Source organism: Carassius carassius, chromosome 30 (genome assembly GCF_963082965.1).
Source record: "Carassius carassius chromosome 30, fCarCar2.1, whole genome shotgun sequence".
Taxonomy (NCBI): domain Eukaryota; kingdom Metazoa; phylum Chordata; class Actinopteri; order Cypriniformes; family Cyprinidae; genus Carassius; species Carassius carassius.
In genome coordinates this window covers 18,826,681-18,845,664 of record NC_081784.1, presented here as the reverse complement: position 1 = coordinate 18,845,664, position 18,984 = coordinate 18,826,681, and the positions used below count along the sequence as shown (strand labels likewise).

At 39.4% G+C, this 18,984-nt stretch overlaps 1 protein-coding gene across 3 annotated transcripts; it reads right to left on the bottom strand.

The window, feature by feature from the left end:
• Positions 1–5,548: 5,548 nt before the first annotated feature.
• Positions 5,549–18,771, bottom strand: LOC132110823 (leucine-rich repeat and immunoglobulin-like domain-containing nogo receptor-interacting protein 2). Of its 3 annotated transcripts, none has more exons than XM_059517800.1 (2): positions 17,955–18,771; positions 5,549–7,571 (listed from the first exon to the last, which is right to left on the bottom strand). In XM_059517800.1, the coding sequence occupies exon 2, from the start codon at positions 7,563–7,565 to the stop codon at positions 5,742–5,744; it is 1,824 nt and encodes a 607-aa protein (XP_059373783.1). In that variant the 5' UTR covers positions 7,566–7,571; positions 17,955–18,771; the 3' UTR covers positions 5,549–5,741. The 3 variants fall into 3 exon arrangements, with proteins under 3 accessions (XP_059373783.1, XP_059373785.1, XP_059373784.1); XM_059517802.1 differs by lacking the exon at positions 17,955–18,771 and adding an exon at positions 17,592–17,638; XM_059517801.1 differs by lacking the exon at positions 17,955–18,771 and adding an exon at positions 17,295–17,580.
• Positions 18,772–18,984: the final 213 nt, after the last annotated feature.

Here is an 18,984-nt window from a genome sequence, read left to right as displayed (position 1 = left end):
ACAAGTGTGCAAGCGATTTGCCATTAGTCAAAATTAGATTTTTTTTAGACCAGGGGTCCTCAACTCTGGACCTCCAGAGATCCACTTTCCTGCAGTGATTAGCTCCACCTCCAAGCTGGATTAAACACAACTACCTGTAATTTTTTTAGTGAGCTTGTAACGTCTTTATTAAATTAAACATCTGCAAGAGCAGCTTGTGAATGACTCGCTGCAGATAAAGACATTTTCCTACCAGTATATAAATACAATAATCCTTTATTACTTTATACTACATCATTGTACAATGGTATGGTACTAGAACAGCAGGCTAAACTATGTTTATTTTGAGACCAAAGTTGTTAAATGTACTGTATGAAGAATTATAGTGGAATAAAAAGTATCCATTTATTTTCATGGGTCTGTGAGAAGGTAGGTTGTAAAATTAAGTACAGACATGAAATTGGATGATGGAATCACCTGTAGCCTAGCTCAGAGTTCAGTTACCCAACGAGCCTACTGATGAAATGTCTCTTGTGGTCCCTCTTAACCTTCTGATTGGCACATCATGCTTCTGCCGATCAGTTTGTATTACACACCATCGGGCCTCGCTGAACTGTTCCACTGAACTCATTCTTGTGGTTAAATACACCACTTGACCCTCACCGCCTCGAACCGCTATTGTTGGATGATATATATTGTGCTCTCAGTTTTCCATTACAATGCCACAAACCTCGTTGACTTATTGTGATGGCAGAGAGAGGAGAGACACAGAGGCATTTCAGGCTGCCATGGCAACAAAAGTGAGAAGCAGCATTAGCGAGACTTTTAGGCGGCGCCTAGCAACCATATCCATGCATCCAAAGGCCAGGTTACAAGACATCACTAGGAACAAAATCATTTGTGGAGGCTTTTGTTAGAGCTGTTACCTTCTGCTTGATTTGCTTGGCTACACAATGTGTTAGAAATATAGCAACACTTTTTTTTGCAGTTTAATATTAGCTTTTGTATTAGCGTGATGAGAAGCTGATTATGAGTGAGTCTTGATGAATCAGTGTGTGTGTTTCTTAATGTAACCTTCGCGCTCACATGCTCTCTTCACTGATTAGGGCTTGCTGTGCTGATAAGGAGTCATTACATCTGCCAGAGTGATTTCTCTCCACCCCATTCCTCATCCCATCACTCTGTGGTGTGGAAGAGTTGAGATGCATGGCTCCTGCTTGCCCCAGCCCGCACTGAGACGGGTAATGGGTTATTATTTCTAGAACAGTCCTACTAATGCCATGGGTCTGAAAAGATTGCATACACAACATGGCCATCATGTTAGCGGATTGAAGCTCAAATCGAGTATGCCTTCAGTGGCAAAAAGTCAAAACCTGTAAAAAAAAAAAAAAAAAAAAAAAAAAAAAAAAAAATCCCATGGGCGATGGTTGTGTTGTGGGATGCTGTACCTGAAGCCACTTTAAAATATGAGAAAAGCTCAGAGATTTATTACTGGGGTTCAGCTGGTGACATGTTGTTCCCCTTTGCTTCTTATTTTGCTTATTTGGCAGGCAGATAGGCACAGCTGGCAAACCTTTAGAATAAACCCGTCCTGCTTCCCCATCATTCAAAGTGAAATATATGGGGGAGATGAACCCCATCTTGGTAATCATTAGCCAACATCCATTTTCCAGCGATGTTAATCCACAGGGTAAAGATTTTAAAGTGTTTTGGGTGGAACGTTTTTTCCCTTAAAATCAGGACCTTGTGGAAATATTGATTGCTTGTCATTTAGCAAGTGTTTTTTTATCTGAAGTGATTACAGTACCCTAACTGCAGGAACAGCCTCCCTGGAGCATTGTCTGGGAACCGAGCGGGTGAAGGAAATCTTGGTGAAATAACTGCTGAACTGGGACTGTTCACAGCAGGGGTTCCCAAACTTTTTCAAGCTATGACCCTACTAGAGACACATAATTACTCTCAAGATCCACCAAAACATTTCATAATGGACAATGAGGGAGAAAGACCCATTTGTTCTCTCATTTTGCTCTCGTTATCTTGTTTTCTATGTCATACTGTTGAATTTGGTAGGCTGAGAACTTCATTGCATGCATAAACTGTAAAAATGGGGAACTCAACACAGACATGAGTATGCGGTATACCGATAAAGAAATGGCTTTAGCGGAGGAATGATTCAGTTCAGTAAGGAAGTCATTTGTTGATTGAGTAGCTGCTGACGAATTTGTTCATCAGACTGATTGAAACTTGATGAAAAACAGACACACAGAAAGATTCATTAAATCAACCAGCTCATGTAAGACTCATCTGCTTGTGAATCACACTGTGTAGCACTGTATTTTTGTTAACTGGTTGTTATATGTGCTCACAAGTGTCACCATTTCCGGGTCCAAAAACTCTATCAGATCCCAAAAGCAAACAAAAAATGGTGCTACTACTGCTAATCATGATCATAAACCTTGTCTCCATAACAAAATCTCAGATTGCTAGACAGTGAATTATCTTTAAAGTTTATTGTTAAACTTGTAGTGTCCAGGACTCTATGATTCTGAGACAGTATACAAACAGTGCTATAAATAGCACTCATATGCAGCTCATGGGATCGTATTCTCAATTGTCACAACTTTACAAGCGGATAGCATGAAATGCATGAAAAACGGCACAAGAAACACTTGTGGTGCTTCATGAAAAATATACGGCAAGTCAATCAGATTTGATTTTGAGCACTTTTATTATTATTTCCTGACATAATATGAACAAGCCATCATTCTCACACTCTGCGACCTACAGTTTAGACACTCTGTAGGTTATCGACAGGATTTATTAAATGTATTTATTTTTGGCAAAATGAATTAAAGATATGTCTGAATAATTAAAGTGTTTGTAGTAATATCTGACTATAAATTATTCTTGGGAATTCTGTGCTGAAGTCCTTCTATGTTTGTCTCTCTCTTGCATTTTCTCTTGGGTAGCAGGCAGGTCCATCTTGAAGCAGGCCTGTATGCATCAGATCCTGATACTTTAATGTGTCTCTGAGGAAGACTCATTCACATAGAAAAAAGGCCCCTGTTCATATTTTCACCCCAAACGCATCCTGAGAGTACACTGCAAGGTCAAGCACTCACCACAGAGCACCATGTAGTCATATGATGATGACGCACATTCTAACACACTCGTTTAAAAGCCACTTATTTTGTTTCAGTTTGTGAGTCATAGACATGGACATGATTAGTTCAGGTATATTTAGATGCTTTTGATTGTGTAACAAAACAAGCTCATACAGACCAGCAATCCTTCAGGGTACTTTAAGGGACTGGTAGTGTAGGACATGGAGGTTGACGGGTTGGCGTGCAGTTTCTTTAATACAGCTGGACTACATTTGGCACCAAGGACAAAAAGTAGTAACCTGAGGCACATCGTCTTGATGGAAAACTCTGTCCTTGCACTTTTATGTAACACGATCAATCTAAAGCAGTTTAAGTGGAGGAAAGACTTTAAAATGATAATCTGTTTGGATAAGCTAAATTTAATATAGTGTAATGCTTATATCAAATACAGTTTACAGCTATCCGTCTTTCCTTTTTAAAATTGAGGTAAGACCGATTCAGGAGGAAATATATTATGAATACAGCTTCAAGTTGCTGTATACGAGGTCTAACCTGAACAGCAAGAAGCAGGCAATTAAATGATTAAATGTAACACAACTGACATCAAGATTTGGACTGAGGATTTTAAAAATGACACTTTTAAAGACATGGTAGAACAAGGGATCATACTGCACATGACGCTGTAGAGAAAATCAAACCAATACAGCTTAGACCTTCATGTGTTTAAAAAATAATAACTACAAAGCCCTTAGCAAGAGAGGAGTCCTTTGTATTCAGTACGCGGATAGAAATATAATATGAATGTACTACAGATAATTACAGACAGATGAGTGTGGGTTTCACCCATAATTTATTTCACTATGATACTAATGGACATGAACTCACTCAGAGAAGCAATGTAAAATATTCCAAGAGTATTCTAAATACTCCTTGCTGACCAATTTAGCTTAACTGTATTAAGTAAAAATCAATAGAGTTTCAGGAGCTTTGTGCTTGTACACCTGAAACAAGGAGGTCAATAATACCAGGTGAAAGCTATCAGTTAGGATTCCCATTCGTTTTAACCGCAGTTGCTTGCCTGCCATGTGACCACCTGGAAGTCTGCAATTTGAAGTCTGCCATCCTTACTCATGGGAACTCAGTTCTGGATACTGTTTTTTGAGCCATTTCTTTTTCTTTTTTTTATCCTGGAGAAGTGGAAAAGTGACATCATGACAACATTGATTTGTTGGTTACACCACAAGTACATTCACAATCCCAAACCCTTGACTAGTGACTATCCTGAGCTGTGACGTCAAAGGCAGCAGACAGGAACAAATATAAGTCCATTTCATGCTTTTAAGAGCCCTGAAAAAGGTCACTACCAAGACATCTACTGGACTATAATGGAATAATTGCTTGTTATGTCTGCTTAAAGAAATTTAGTCACTTGAGCTGTCCTTTTTAGTTGTCCTTCGTAATGTAGTGAGATGCAAAATTTGAAATAAATATAAAACTAAAAATATAAAACAATTTATGCTTCTTGAGAAGCTGGATATGTGTGTAAAATGTCAAGTTCAGATTACCAAAAGCACTGAGCTTTTCTATTTTACATTTTTATATGCCTGTTGCTAAGCAACCACAGCAATAATCTATCCCATAATTGAAATTATTTGAAAATTTAGCTACAGAAATATCCTGCATGCAAAATTGGGTGACATTTCACCATAAAAAGATGAAGTCATAGCTATGCAAAAATAAATAAATAAATGCATAAATAAATATAAGAAGCACCAACAGCAGTAAGGCTAACAAGGTGTAGATTCATTTCTATTTGCCATGTTTTGTGCCACAGGGGACACTTGAGACAGGCAATCGTATCTGTGATGACAGTAACACTTATCAAGCTGTACAATTTATATTTATTTTCTTCTGAAAATATAACCAGATATTTAGTATGTAAAACCATTTGAGCAGCATTTGACAGAACATAAGAAAAAAAAAACATTTTCACACAGTTCAACAGACTTCCACTGAGTCACAAATACAGCCCCTGGAACCCACCATGTCAAACGGCTTCTTGCATTTTAACATCTTTACAACAAAATGGCAGGAAACTCTCCGGTTCCCCCTGAGGTTCTGCTAAGAAGAGGATGTCCCAAGAGAACAGGAATTCTGAGCAAAACCAAACACTTCACAACACAGCACTGCCGAGGCTTTTTCCAGTAGATAATTTGCTTATTGGGGAAGACAACATTAGTTTTTGCAGCGTTTTGAAAGGTAGATAGATATATTCATATATATATTCATATATATATTCATATATATATATATATATATATATATATATATATATATATATATATATATATATATATATATATATATATATATATATACGTACATACATATACATATGAGAAATATACCATTCTTTCCCACAAATATGAAATATATACAACAACTTGGACTTCTGCACTAGCATCGCAGAAGACACACATTATATAGTTTGGCGTTTTTCTTTTTCTTTCTTTTTGTCATTGGGATACCACATATACAATCTCATGTTTAAATACATCCTTTTCATCTTTTGCAGCACATCTACCCAAAGACTCACAAAGTCCAACAAACACACATACGCAACCATGCAACCCATGAATTCCTCGGCAATATAAAAATTTAGATCATCTTCATGTTGACTCTTCTGGGCCCACTTGTTTCTGTAAGTTCTGAGTTTGCACCTTTCCGCTTTCGTGGGACATATTGGATGTCCACGCCACCTCTGTGCTTTCCTTTGCCACGGCTCCATGCAAACAACAACAAGAAACAGAACAAGACGACACCCAGGAAGCTGAGGCAGCCCATTGCTGTGGAGACCAGGATGGTGGTGAAGTCCAGAACCACCCTGATGGTGTACTCCTCTGTGCCATTAATTAGGGAACTGTTGTAGTCAGAGTCAAAAAGAAAGCTGCGGTTGGTGTAAAGGGCTCTGTCCCTGATTCCCAAGCTTTTAATAGCAAGCGTGACAGAGAGAGTGGCATTGCCTGCTGGGTTTGATGCCACACACACGTACATGCCGCTATCCTGAGACTCTGCCATGCGGAACTCTAGTGATCCATTGGTGTGGACCACCATTCTTCCTGTACTCTTTGTGGTAATGTGTCGCCTATGCGGTGTAAGCCATGACACAGAGGGAGGTGGAGCCCCATCTGCACTACAATATAGCCAAGCTCTCTGCCCTTCTTCCACCTGTGCCGGGTAAGTTGCCATGGAGACGACCCTGGGTTTGGTGCAGATAACGTAACGAGAGATTTGAGATTCCACCAGGTAGCCAAGAGGCTTCCCAGCCAAGGGTGCAGGAGCACTACATTCAGGTTGAACATCGCCGTACAGCAAAGGTGGAGTCCTCTCCAGGATCCAGCGTAGACGACAGTCGCACACTAATGGGTTCTGGCCAATTAGAAGAGTCTGCAGGGCCTCGGAAGCAGGAAAAACACTTCTCTCCAGCGTGGAGAGACGGTTGTAACAAAGGTCAAGAAGGCGCAGCGAGGTGGCTCCTTGCAAGGCTTGAGGTTCCACACTCAGCAGGTTAGACTGTCGCACACGTACAACCTCCAGCCGGTCCATTCCTCGCAACCACCCTGCTGGCAGGACACGTATACGGCTGTAAGACAGGTTGAGATGAGTTAGATATGGCAGCTGTGTCACCACTGGTACGGACGTCAAGTTGGTGTGGGTAATGGACAGTGTGCTGAGGTTCAGCCCCTGCAAAGCAGAGGTCGGAAACCCTTCTAACAATGGCCAACGGTCCACTTCCAGATGTTTCAGGCGTGGTAGACCCTTGAAGGCATGCGCCTGAAGCTCCTCTATGCCCAAGTCCCGCATCCGCAGGCTGGTTAGACCATGGAGATGTGCGAGAGCATGTGTGGGCACTGTGCTCAAGTTGCATCGTTGCAGCGTCAGAGAGCGCAGGGATGCCAGGCCACTGAAGGCCCGTGGGGCGATGAACACTAGCTCATTATCACTCAACTCTAGTACCCTCAGCCTCCGCTGCTCCTCAAAACCATAGTCCAGCAGAATAACAAGACGGTTTTGACTGACATCCAGCAGGGTAAGCTCGCTGAGGCCAGCCAGTGCTCCACGCGGCAGCAGAGTCAGTTGGTTGCTGCGCAGTCGGAGCGAGCGTAGCCGCGGCTGAGTGCGGAAGCTACCAGGTTCCACAGATGACAACAAGTTGTTGCTGAGGTCCAGCTCCTCCAGCAACAGCAGTGAGGAGAAGTTCTGTGGAGTCACAATGCGCAGCCGGTTTTTACTGAGGTCCAATGCCCTTGTCTCTATAGGGATGCCTTCAGGCACCTGTGCTAGCCGCCTGCGATGGCATGACACAGAACGCGTGGGCACAGAACACTCACAGCGGGCAGGGCAGGCGTGGGCGGGGCACTGAAACAGGAGGAGTGGCAGAAGGGAGAGCCCCAGAGCACAAGAGAACGGAGAGAACAGCATGGCCACCTACAGAGAACAGAGACAGAGAAATATGATATACAGTAGTTGAGAGAGATGGCTGCATGGTTAGTTACTCAAGGTAATGCAAACATGCAAAACGTCGTTTTCTATAGGAGACTATAGGTCATTGCACAAAACCGGTCATTCTACAAGATCATTTTAAATTAAAATTATAGGCTTTTGTATCCACCTTATTTTTAAACACGGAAGTAAGGAATAAATAAACACAATTATCTTTGCAAGTGAACGCAAAAGTTTTGTGAGGAAAAAATATGATTTCAGTTAACATACACATTTTTCTCTTTTCTTGATTGAGAACAATTGACATAGTGACACAATCTTTTATAATATACATAAATGAAAATCTAAAAAATATTTAAAAAGAATTTGTTTACAAATATGTTTGACAGTAAAAGTTGGTATCCACTGTATATTTCTATGCATGCAGTATATATACAGCATGACCCCTATAATGCACATCATGTCCTTTTTTCCATCCCAATTTCCCAACACCTCCTCCGTGCAAGACCTCTCCTGATTCTAGCTGATAGGAACCCTGTGGTGCATCGATCGTCTCTTTCTCTGTCTCTGTCTCTCTCTCTCACACACACACACACACACACACACACACACACACACACACAGAACCTGCTTTCAGAAAGACATCTCCAAACATGCCATAACCATGGAAACCCCATGCTCCCTTGGTGCAAGTCCTGCTTTGCCAATCAAAATCAATAATGGAGGAAAGCAAAAGGCAGGCATTCCACAGGTCTGTTAGACTCGGATCACAAATGTGTACTTTAGATTAGATATGAGGACTGACTTTATGTCTGTCTAAATGTTTTATGTTTATTTAAAAAATTGCAAGGTAATTAGGACAGATGAGGGAGAGTACACAGATGATAAAATAGGCATACAATATCAAATCAGAAAAAGGCACAACAATATTAGAACCAAGAAGGGGATTTTTATTTAATTGTGTATTTTTATATAATGACAATTTAACCTTGGTACTTACTATCTTATCTATTATTATCTATTTATTGAATTTCCTACCAACATGAGGTGGGTTTAATACACCCCTTATTTCAGACAATATGAAAATTGAACAGACAGCACCACAGATAAGAATCAACAGCAGGGGAGCTTTTACATTTTTACATTTTGCATGAGAATGCATCATTTAAACCTGCATCTAAACTACCGCCATTTAGTCTTGTATTAAAAATGAATGTCTCCATAGTAAAAGCTGAAGTTGGATTTAGAATGGATAATTACATTTTACAGCATCCCCAGACCAATCCAGCAGCTCTGATTATAAAAACCTCTATATGTTTCTCACTTTTGGAATGTGTTTTTTTATATATTTTAATTAAATACTCACTTTGACACAAATTCTCATTTCTTATTATAATGAAAGAGACATGATTGGAGTAATTGCTTTGAAAACAGAATTGTCAAAGAGCATAATTTGGGGAAAGGTTACATGCACATATTCTCATAGAATAGAATAAAATAGAATAGAATAGAATAGTATAATAAAGGCATCTGTTTCCATTATTTCTCGAAATCTTGGGCTGAAAAATGGGGCAGACAATTTTCAGTGAACTGGTAAGCCACCATGGAGGCTCTCATAACCGATATAGCTGCAGATTGACCTGCACGCATGGAATAAACCTTGTGCCTAGCTTTCTTCTGATGTATAATTTAGACATAAGGCTTCACTACAGCAATAATAATCTACGGTGCAATTTTACAACAATTTTCCATACTTGTTTCTATAAACCTAATGTTTAATCACATCTAAAAATCTACCTAATGCATTGAGACTGCACAGTTAAATACAGGAATTTGTTAAAATCGCCAAGACAAAAGTCAAGGTGCAAATTCCTTAGAAGTCTATTTCACCTCACACTGGCCTAAATGACCCTGTATGAGGAGCACAGGTTGCTTCATTCGAATGTTGATTAATAAGAGCCTTCCTTTCAAATCAATATCAATGTATGCACAAAATATGTTGCCACATATGCACTGCTTTTCAAGGAGTGTGACTGCAAATGTCCTTGCTTGTTCAAGAAAAGCGTTTCTCAACCTTGACCGCGCTCAGTTTCATTCACAGCTCCATCAGGTGTGTCGCGATGCAACACGTCAAATGTTTGCCTGCCAGCGTGAGTGTCAGAATGAAGACGGAGGACATGTCTGGGTGGAACATCAGGGGGCAGCGCGAAGCCTGTGGTTCATTATGGGGAGCAGCTCACTGACAGGAGAAGTTGATTAAGTTTTAATGAGTTAATAATTCAATTCATCGCAGCCGATCTCATGACAGTATCAGCAGCAGGGGAGAGCATGGGCATTGATGTAATTCTTGGTAAAGGTACCTGGATCAGAGATGCATTTCGAAGGCAAAGTTTATCAATTAATCATTATAAAGTCCTCTTTCTGGGAATGGAGATAAGCCATTATTCGAGAGGATATGTTGTCAAACTGCGGTGAGCAGATTCTTTGTAGACTTTCACAAAATCTTTATCTCGCAAAAGCAATCTGTCGCTCTCTCTTCAACCCACAGACAAGGCAGCCGAGCTTTACCACTCAGAAATACAGTACGCTGAGTGATCATCACTTACACATAGGGAACAAATTCCGAATCCTTATACTATCAGAAAAATTGGTACCAAGTTTGCCATCTTTCAGAAGGTACTAATAGTCTATGTACCATTTAGCTACTAATATGCACCCTTTAGGGGTAAATCAGGATACCGCCTCAGTGACAGCTTTTGTACCTTTTTCCCGAGAGTGTAAGATATGAGATATCAAAAAAACCTTCTCTTTTCCCCTTCTAGCATATCAAAGTAAAGATCAGAGCATTTCTTCATACATTGCAGGTGAGCTGTGGAAAACAATCCGGTGTCTGTCTCACTGGTCTACATCAGCGTCTCGCTTCTACAGACAGCGATTGTGAAGCCTGCGGTTTCTCTTACTTTGAGGACATTCTGCAGATTAACTTCGTCCAATTTTAGTTTATCTAATTTTAGTCTCATCCATTTTTCAGTGAGTGAAACCACCACAGCCATTGAGAGCGCAGTGTCCCATCTCCCACCGGGTGCGTGTGTCTGAGCTTTGAGACCGAATGGGAAAAAGCTAAAGTTTGGTGTTGGGAATGTTCGTGAAGCCGAATCAAGCATGCATATGTAAATCTATCATCTTGCAAATGGTAGAGAGTGCATACGTGCTGACCTTGATCCTTCGGGGTCTTTGGATCTCATGTTTAATTCAGCACTACAGCGCAAGCTTGAACTACATTTGGTGATCATTTCATACAGAGGTGTCTAAATGTAGGTGCCACGGGCTGTGTGTGTTCCCAGCGTGTCGCTTTCAGAAAGCATGCTGTAGGCCTAGTATCTCTACGATGCTCTGATCCAGCCCAGTGGAGCTCTATTGACTCCTGCTATTGATCTCTGCGTTATTACACATTCACTTCTTCACACGTCTCTCACATTGCGCAAGACTGAAACCCCTCTGCACCCATGGCAACCGAGCCATCAGTCAAACCCTTATCTCTGAATGTTTTATATCCCTGGAGCTCAGGTGAGAATCCACTGAATACTTTAATAATACCCAAATGATTTTGCCAGAGTGCTTGGCTACACTCATTTGAGTTTCTGTGCTATTAGGATGACCGTTTCCCCCATGAGAAGGAAGTATGGAGGAATACAGTATTTCATGCATGTTTGCATGCTGTCAGCTATTCTTATTAGTATAAATGAGTGTGTTTAAGTGTGTTTGTGTACATGTGTCTGTCTCGCTGGCGGCACTGATGCGATGTGTTTATGTTTAACGGACATTCAGTACACATTCAGTAGGGTGTCTGGGCTCAGCTGCTAATGCCTTAATTTAGGGTGCATTTGTCAAGCCCGTCAGCATTTGTTCTTCAAATGACAGTATTTTAACTTGGACACTAATAAGTGTAAAATACAAACACGTAAATGTTTATACACCCAATGATCATTTGTAGCTCAATATTTACTCAGTATTTGCCATTTTATGATAAATAACCCTGTCCACTTGGTCGATTAGCAGAAGCGTTCGCCTTTTTTATAAAATTTGAATCAGTATAATACTATATGTACAATATAGTAATAATCTAACGATAATTGTAATAAAGTAATATATTATTTTAGACTATTGAGTACGTTTAAGACAACGTGTGTATATATGTACACAGACACACACACACACAAAGAAACAATTGTTACTCAGAAGTTGCAGAAAGTAACACTGAATTAAATGTAAAAATTTGAATAATTAAATGTCTTGGAAAACTGTTCATTTTATGAAATGTAAGAATAAATAATTAATACATATAATTGATTTTTATTATGATATAATGTATACTGTATAAACATTACATGGCTATTGGTTAGCCTGCTTTCAAGATATTGTTAAAAATTCATCACCTTTTTTCATAAAAAAATATGTGTATTCTTGCAATTTATATGAGATCAAAACGCATAATAATGAAAAAAGAATTTTAAAAATGTTTAGTTTGGATGGACTTTAGTTAAACTACTGTGACACATAATGTCAAACACCCAAATAGATCTACATATACACACCATAAAGTCTTGTTCACTGTCACAAATGTTCAGCAGGAGAATTAGTTCTGATTACTGCATGCACCTTCTCTGATCTAAAGAATTATTTAACAGCTTATAATCTCTAATCTATTAGAAAATAAAAAGACAATGTATATCTTGAAGAGAGAAGCTTAAAACGCCCTCAAAAGGAACAGATATTATGTAAGGGAAGAGAAAACCAAAAAAAATAAAAAATAAAAGTAATGTACCAGATGTTATAACAGCTGGTAAAAAGAATATAAGAGGTAATTTGAAAAACAATGAGACAAAGAAATCAGGCATACGATCAGGCATACAGCATAAGATTCATCCTTCCACCTGCGCGCCTGGGTAATAACATTAATGTGTGTGCAGTCACGTTTATTTGTCCAACAGGTTTTCTCCCCCCGTTGGCATTTGTCTGTGTGTGTGCTCATCATACCATACTGTGTACTAGTGGAAGCATCATTTATGCTTTCTTGTTGATTTCTCTTCTGCATATACAATATTCTGAGTGTACACAATTACACACACACACAAAAAGAAAGGGATACGAGAGATGGAGAAAAGGTGAGATTTGATGAGCCGACTGCCTCCAGACATTGCTTCTGCAATGCTAATTAACCCTGCAGGCAACATCTACCACCAAGACACTAACCCTTAAACATAAACACACACAGGACCTCAATTCTAAGCACGTATGAAAGTTTTACTTAGGTGCGTAGTTTTTTCCTTTCTCTTTTATTTTCTTTTATAATTATTCTCCTTCTAATCTAAAAGGTGATCTAATCACTTAATAATTATGCCAAATTCTTTTCAATCACAACAGAGGGCTAGACTTTACCTTTCATGCAGAAAATATGTGTGGTTTTTACTCATGCAAAAGCCACTGCTTTGATAGCATGGCATTCTGGGCGGTTGCTATGGCGTTGCTAGGAAATGTGTGGTTGCTAGGTGTTTGCACCCTGCCCCATGTCATAACTCAAGACCCATGATATGTTCATGGAATTCTTCAACAGTAAAAAAATACTTTTGACAGTATTTCCTTTTTGTTAAAAAATGACACTTTTTGGGGTTATAATAAACTTTTTTTTTTTACATTTCAGTTCATTTCCATACATTTGTCGGTTCTAAAAAAAATCATTTAACAGTTTCTGTAATGTCAAACTATTAGAAAATAACAATACTATGTAAATAATAGAATAATAAAAAAAAAAGTTCAAAACACCCTCAGAGAGAACACCGATATTATGTAAGGCATGAGAAAATAGTTGACACAGCAGAAAAAAAGAATCCACAGATATAAAAACAGAAGCTGGTAATATAGGAATTAAGAAAAGGTCATTTAGAACGAGGGATGTGCAAAATTGTGTTTAATTTGAATTGAACTAGCCATACCCCAAAGTTTGGAAGTGAAAAAAATGGAAGTGAATTTAAAAAAAGTAAATACCACCACCTGGTATAGGTTGACAAATACAAAACATCTTCTTCGTGAGGATTTTGGTGGTGTTCACACTCATTAAGACATTTTCCTCTTGGAGGTGAGACTGAGCATCTATCCTTGCTTGGCATATTCAGGGAACAGAATCAAGATTATGTCAGCTGCTCTAAGAACCTGTGCTTTCAGGAAAGTATGTTTCTGATTCCATAGGTGAATTACCAATATACAACCAGCTCTGGCGTAAAATCTTGGCACTTGGATGGATAATGATGGATAATGTGCAACAGCCACTGCCACCAACAAAATGCATGAGTTGATCCACATACAAGTGGAATAAACACATATTCCCCTAAAAAAAATCATTGTTTCACCAAGTCTTTTTTCTAAATAACCATAACATGCTTAATGGAAGGCACTGGTCAAGCAATTTAAAATAAGTGAAGTGAGACACTAAGTGAAATTACTTTGGCAATGGCTGCACAAGTTTCACAGCAACTTGACAGAATCTGCCAAAATCTCACATACAGACATGACTGACACAGCCACACATCCATCCACATGCATATTTAGTTTGTTCCCTGATATATGCTAATTCATGCACATAATGCAGATTACTGAGATAGTTATCTGGATTTCAGCTCTTCGAGAGCTGTTTGCCCCCAAACAAGTGAGCTGGAGGAACAAATATATGACCTCATTCTCCCATGCAGCATTGTGTTAAGCAACAACAGTCAAATAAACAAATATATTAACAAAAACAGTAAGAACTTTCCTAGCAGTTCATGGCACCGTGGATGTGAACAGCATGCAGATGTAAGGATGAACCACAGAGAATCCTTGTTAGAGTTCATTCAGACACAAATACGCTGGAACTGGCCATTCCTGGATATGAAAAATAAATAAATAAATTCCTCTCTTTAGAAATAGTGAAGAAAGGAGTTCATCAAAACTATATTAAAAGATGACTCATAGCATTAACGGAGGGAATAAATTTAGGAAAAAAGACATTTCTGCTAGTGTGCTGTCTCCGCTCAGGAAGCTCCTGGAGGCCGTCAGGGCCGGTGGAGTTGAAGCAGAGAAACAGGCACTTTGAAAGGAAGCCTAATTAAAAAGCAAAAAACACTTGCTTAGTCAGACAGGATTCAGAGCAAGAACTTTTTTCTTCATGTCATGCTTTTGACAGTATAATGAATCCATCTAATTATGAATATTAGTTGGTTTAGCATGTATATGTGAGCTTCTCTGTGAGGCTTCTAGACGCTCTCATAAAATTATTGTCCCAGCAAAATATACAGTGATAATATCTCCGGTGAGACAGGTTGCAAATATTTAGGTCAGCTGGCCCTGTGCTGTTTTTTTTTTAATGAAAGAAATTTAAATTAGCCCAATCTTGTAGCTTAATATCTAATCTCACTCAAACAAAGCATTTGTAATCATTTTATCCAACCACATTCCAGGTTTTCCCATTTTCCATCTTCACTTTAAGGTTAGAAAAACCCCTAGTGGGGAAACCAGGGAAACAATAATATATGGTTTCCAACGATATTTTAACAGATTCCAGATTCAGTCATTCTGACTGCTAATTGTCTATTCACAGTGTTTAATATGTGGTGCTGGTGAATACATGCAACTGCATTATGCTTGTACTGGACTGATTGTGGAGTGACAGAGAACGATTTAAAAAACTCCAGGTAAAATCGGATTCATTTCAGTAAATATGCTGCATATCCTCCCCATATGCACTTGGCATATACTGCAGATTGTTAACACTAGTCTGTCTAATTTGTAACCCTGTTGGCATCCTTCAAAATTCCTTAATGAAGCCAGCTAAACTGTCAGACTTATTAAGCTTGGCTCTGGAGAAACAGATTTGTGATTTACAAATCCCCAGGGGAAGTAGGGTTTATATTACTTGCCACTAGTTCTCATTTACTTCAGTATCTTAGTACATCTGTGCTGGTTTGCTGTGGCTAAGCTGCCTTTCACTACAGGGAGAGGTGCCTATTATTCTGCATCTAGAAATGCCTTTCCTCTTAGTTTGCTGTTTGTTGCTAGATGGCTATTTACTTGTTTGCAACCATGCTGTAACACAACAAACACAGTCGTGTCTTGTCTGAGCCTGCCAAGACTATGGGGAAGTGAACTGCTTTTAATCGAAAAATCTAAGAAATTGACTATAGGATTAGGATAAATGGTGAAACAGACAATTAAGCAAAACAGTAAACCAGTTCAAGACCAACCCTCCTTTTAGCCCGTGTAAACTACAGCAAATAAGCAGTGTAAAAATAAAAACCCAATAAACTGTAAAATAAAAATTAAAAATAAGAAAGATCAAAGAAAATAAATACATTTATTATTAACCACATCTACTAACTAAATCTAGATCAAATAACTATTGCTTCATGCTGCACTATATTTTCAGTGGCACTTTCTTTGTTGCCACTTTCTAAATTGCCACTCTGGCTTTATTCCTGATTCATATCTTTTGCATCCTACTGAAGAGTAATTTTAAAAAACTATATATGCACAATCTAATTCTAAGTCACTTATGGCAAGATATAGTGTACAAAAAGTATACAAGAAAAAATTTATTCATGTTAAATGTAAATGCATTCCTGCATGCCTTTTGAAAGCATTTTAAACAGTAGCAGAATGTTATGTCTTCAGTGTTTACATTTACTTTTAAAACTGACTTAATTCACCGAGCAATCATTTAAAATTCCGTTCATTTGTGAATTCAAATGCATTTGTCAATTTCTGTAAAAGCAGTCTGGAGGCTTTCCTTTCTTGAAATATGTCAGCACAAATCTAGGAAAACCATTTTGCTTTGCTTAAAAAAATAAAAATATTTCATAACGTCAAAAGCAGACCTGTTGGTGTAGCTTATGAGAAAAATAAAGAAGAGATTAAACCTATTAAACACTGTGAAATTTGTGCTACGTTTGTTACATAATAATTACATGGTAATTACTGTGTAATATACCACATTAGAGAATATTTCCCCTAGAGCCTGATTAGGAGCTAAAATGTTAAAGAGGTGGAACACATTTTTTTCTGAATGTAAAGAATTACTGTTTCTCTGGGGGGTGATGAGACGCTGTGATTTAATCGGGTCGAACATAAAGGATAATACATCAGCAGATGCTAGGGTGTAGACAGCAACATGATCGTAGGGTCAATTATAATTTCCTTCCTGATGTGGAATATAAGCCTATTAAAACTTTTCCTCAAAACAACACCAATTCACTTTCAAAAATAGTATGTACTCAGATGTTCAGTTACAGCCTACACACTCATTGATAGATGTACTAATTCACAGCAAGTTCAGAAAGTTACATTAACAATTTTTTAAAAAAGGAAACAGATTACCCAATGTTCCCTGCATCATTCCTACAATACAACAGAAGCTCACCTCGCTATACACATAAATAGCCTTGTATCAATTTGCCAGGTCCATTTTCTCAATCCCTCTTTTTTTTCCTCTTCCTTCAGCCCCTAATGGATGTGAAAATGGAATTGCATATCCTGGAGATCCGCTGAGTTTGTTTTGTCTTAATGTGATTTAAATCAAATAATCGTGCTCTTGCCACATGTGACGACACACTTTGATGAGATGGAAATGCAAATGGGTGAATCACACCCTGACACACTATTTCCTTTTAAGTTACTTACTTATTCAGTCAGTCAAAAGCTCTGCGTGTCTTTTCCGAAGGCAGGTCTTCTTTATTGTGTCTGACAGCCCTAAACCTGTCCTTCTCCACCCGCTGAAATCCACACTTTTTTGCTCTTTACCTATGAACAGCATCCATCACTGTCCGGAGCCCTTCTAGTCTATCAGAGCATGAGATCGGAAGCGGTGAAGGCAGAATCACAGTGGCTGCCGTCTGCCGAACGAGCTCCACTATGACCGAGCGTATTAACGACACCTGACCGTCCGTCACAGACAAAGTGAACTAGTGACACACTTACGTGCACCGCGCTGATGAAATATCGCAGTGATGTCTCCCTCACTCCTGTGTCTCTCTCTTTTTCCCACCTCTCCACTAAAGCGCAGCAGGAGCGGGCTGTGAAAATTTGCAGCGGGTCTCGATGAAACCCCTGGCAGAATACATCACCACTTTCCTCTTTATGAGTCACAATACACACACATACACACCTCTGATCCGTTCTTACCTGCCATATGCAGAGCATCTCAAACAAGCACACACTTTAAAGCATCTTCTTTTACCTTCAGCTCCATGCACTACATTTTAAATAGTCTTCACTCTATCACAAACACACACACCTCATGCCAAAGGTAGGCTTATGTGCTCAATGCGTGCTGCTGGTTACCTGTGGCTGCTGTTCTAGATGCCATAAGGATCAGCGTCTGATTGATCAGCTAAGAGGAAGAGGGAACAGCCAGGACTCTGTCTCCACGACAACGCCCGGCAGATGCCACACCTCCAGTTCAGGCTCCTCGAGAACAATAAGTGTTTATCGCCACCCTCCCTCTCTCTCTTTTTCCTTCTCCATCCACCACTTCCCGCTGTAAAGCCGCGCTCACTCGGAGAGAGTGATGCGCTTGTGTGTGACGTCTTCCCAAAAGCAGGGATTCTGCATGTGTGTCTGTTAGACTGAGTTCCACCAAGGGATTAGGCACTTTTCATCTTCATGACGCACACTAGATAGAGAGAGAGAGAGAGAGAGAGAGAGAGAGGGCGAAAGAGACTGGAGATGGGTCGTCATGGAGATTTTCACCCATGAAGGGAATGTAGGGTGAATGACATGAGATAGAGATGGAAAGAAAGAAGAGGCGTTAGGTGAAGCTCTATGACACACTTTTGATTCAGTTTGGCATTTAAAAATAAACGATCATGCTAAAAAAAAGGGACTGGTGCTGATTTGCAAGCATATATTCTTGCTATCTCCTGAGCCCTACTCGTGTAACCGGCTAGCCCTTGGGGAGGCCCTTCTATTTCTCTATCGTGCGTCTGACTTAATGCTCCAGCCTTCAGATTAAAATAGCTGCAGCCAAATGCCTTAAACCGCCACCTTTTCTAAGATTACAAAGCACTCGCTTGTCCAGCAACGTGAGCTTTAATATGAAACCCTGCTGAGGGGACACAGCGAGGGCATATTTCCTGATGGTACTTTAGGTAACACAAAATGCCATGTCTAATTCCTATTAACATGGTGTAGATGGCAATCTGTCGTTGGGAGTACGACAGACTCTTCATTCTACATACTAAACTAAGGATGCTACTGCCAGTAATTGTGCACAATGTAGAGGGTGTTATAATTTAAGCCACTCCCCATCAGGTTTAAGCCTCGCTAACAAGAAAATAATTGACGGAGGAGGCTGTCAGCCATACAGATGAAG

Coding starts and splice junctions, on each gene's coding strand:
- LOC132110823 (XM_059517800.1), bottom strand. CDS start 7,565: ATGCTGTTCTCTCCGTTCTCTTGTGCTCTGGGGCTCTCCCTTCTGCCA.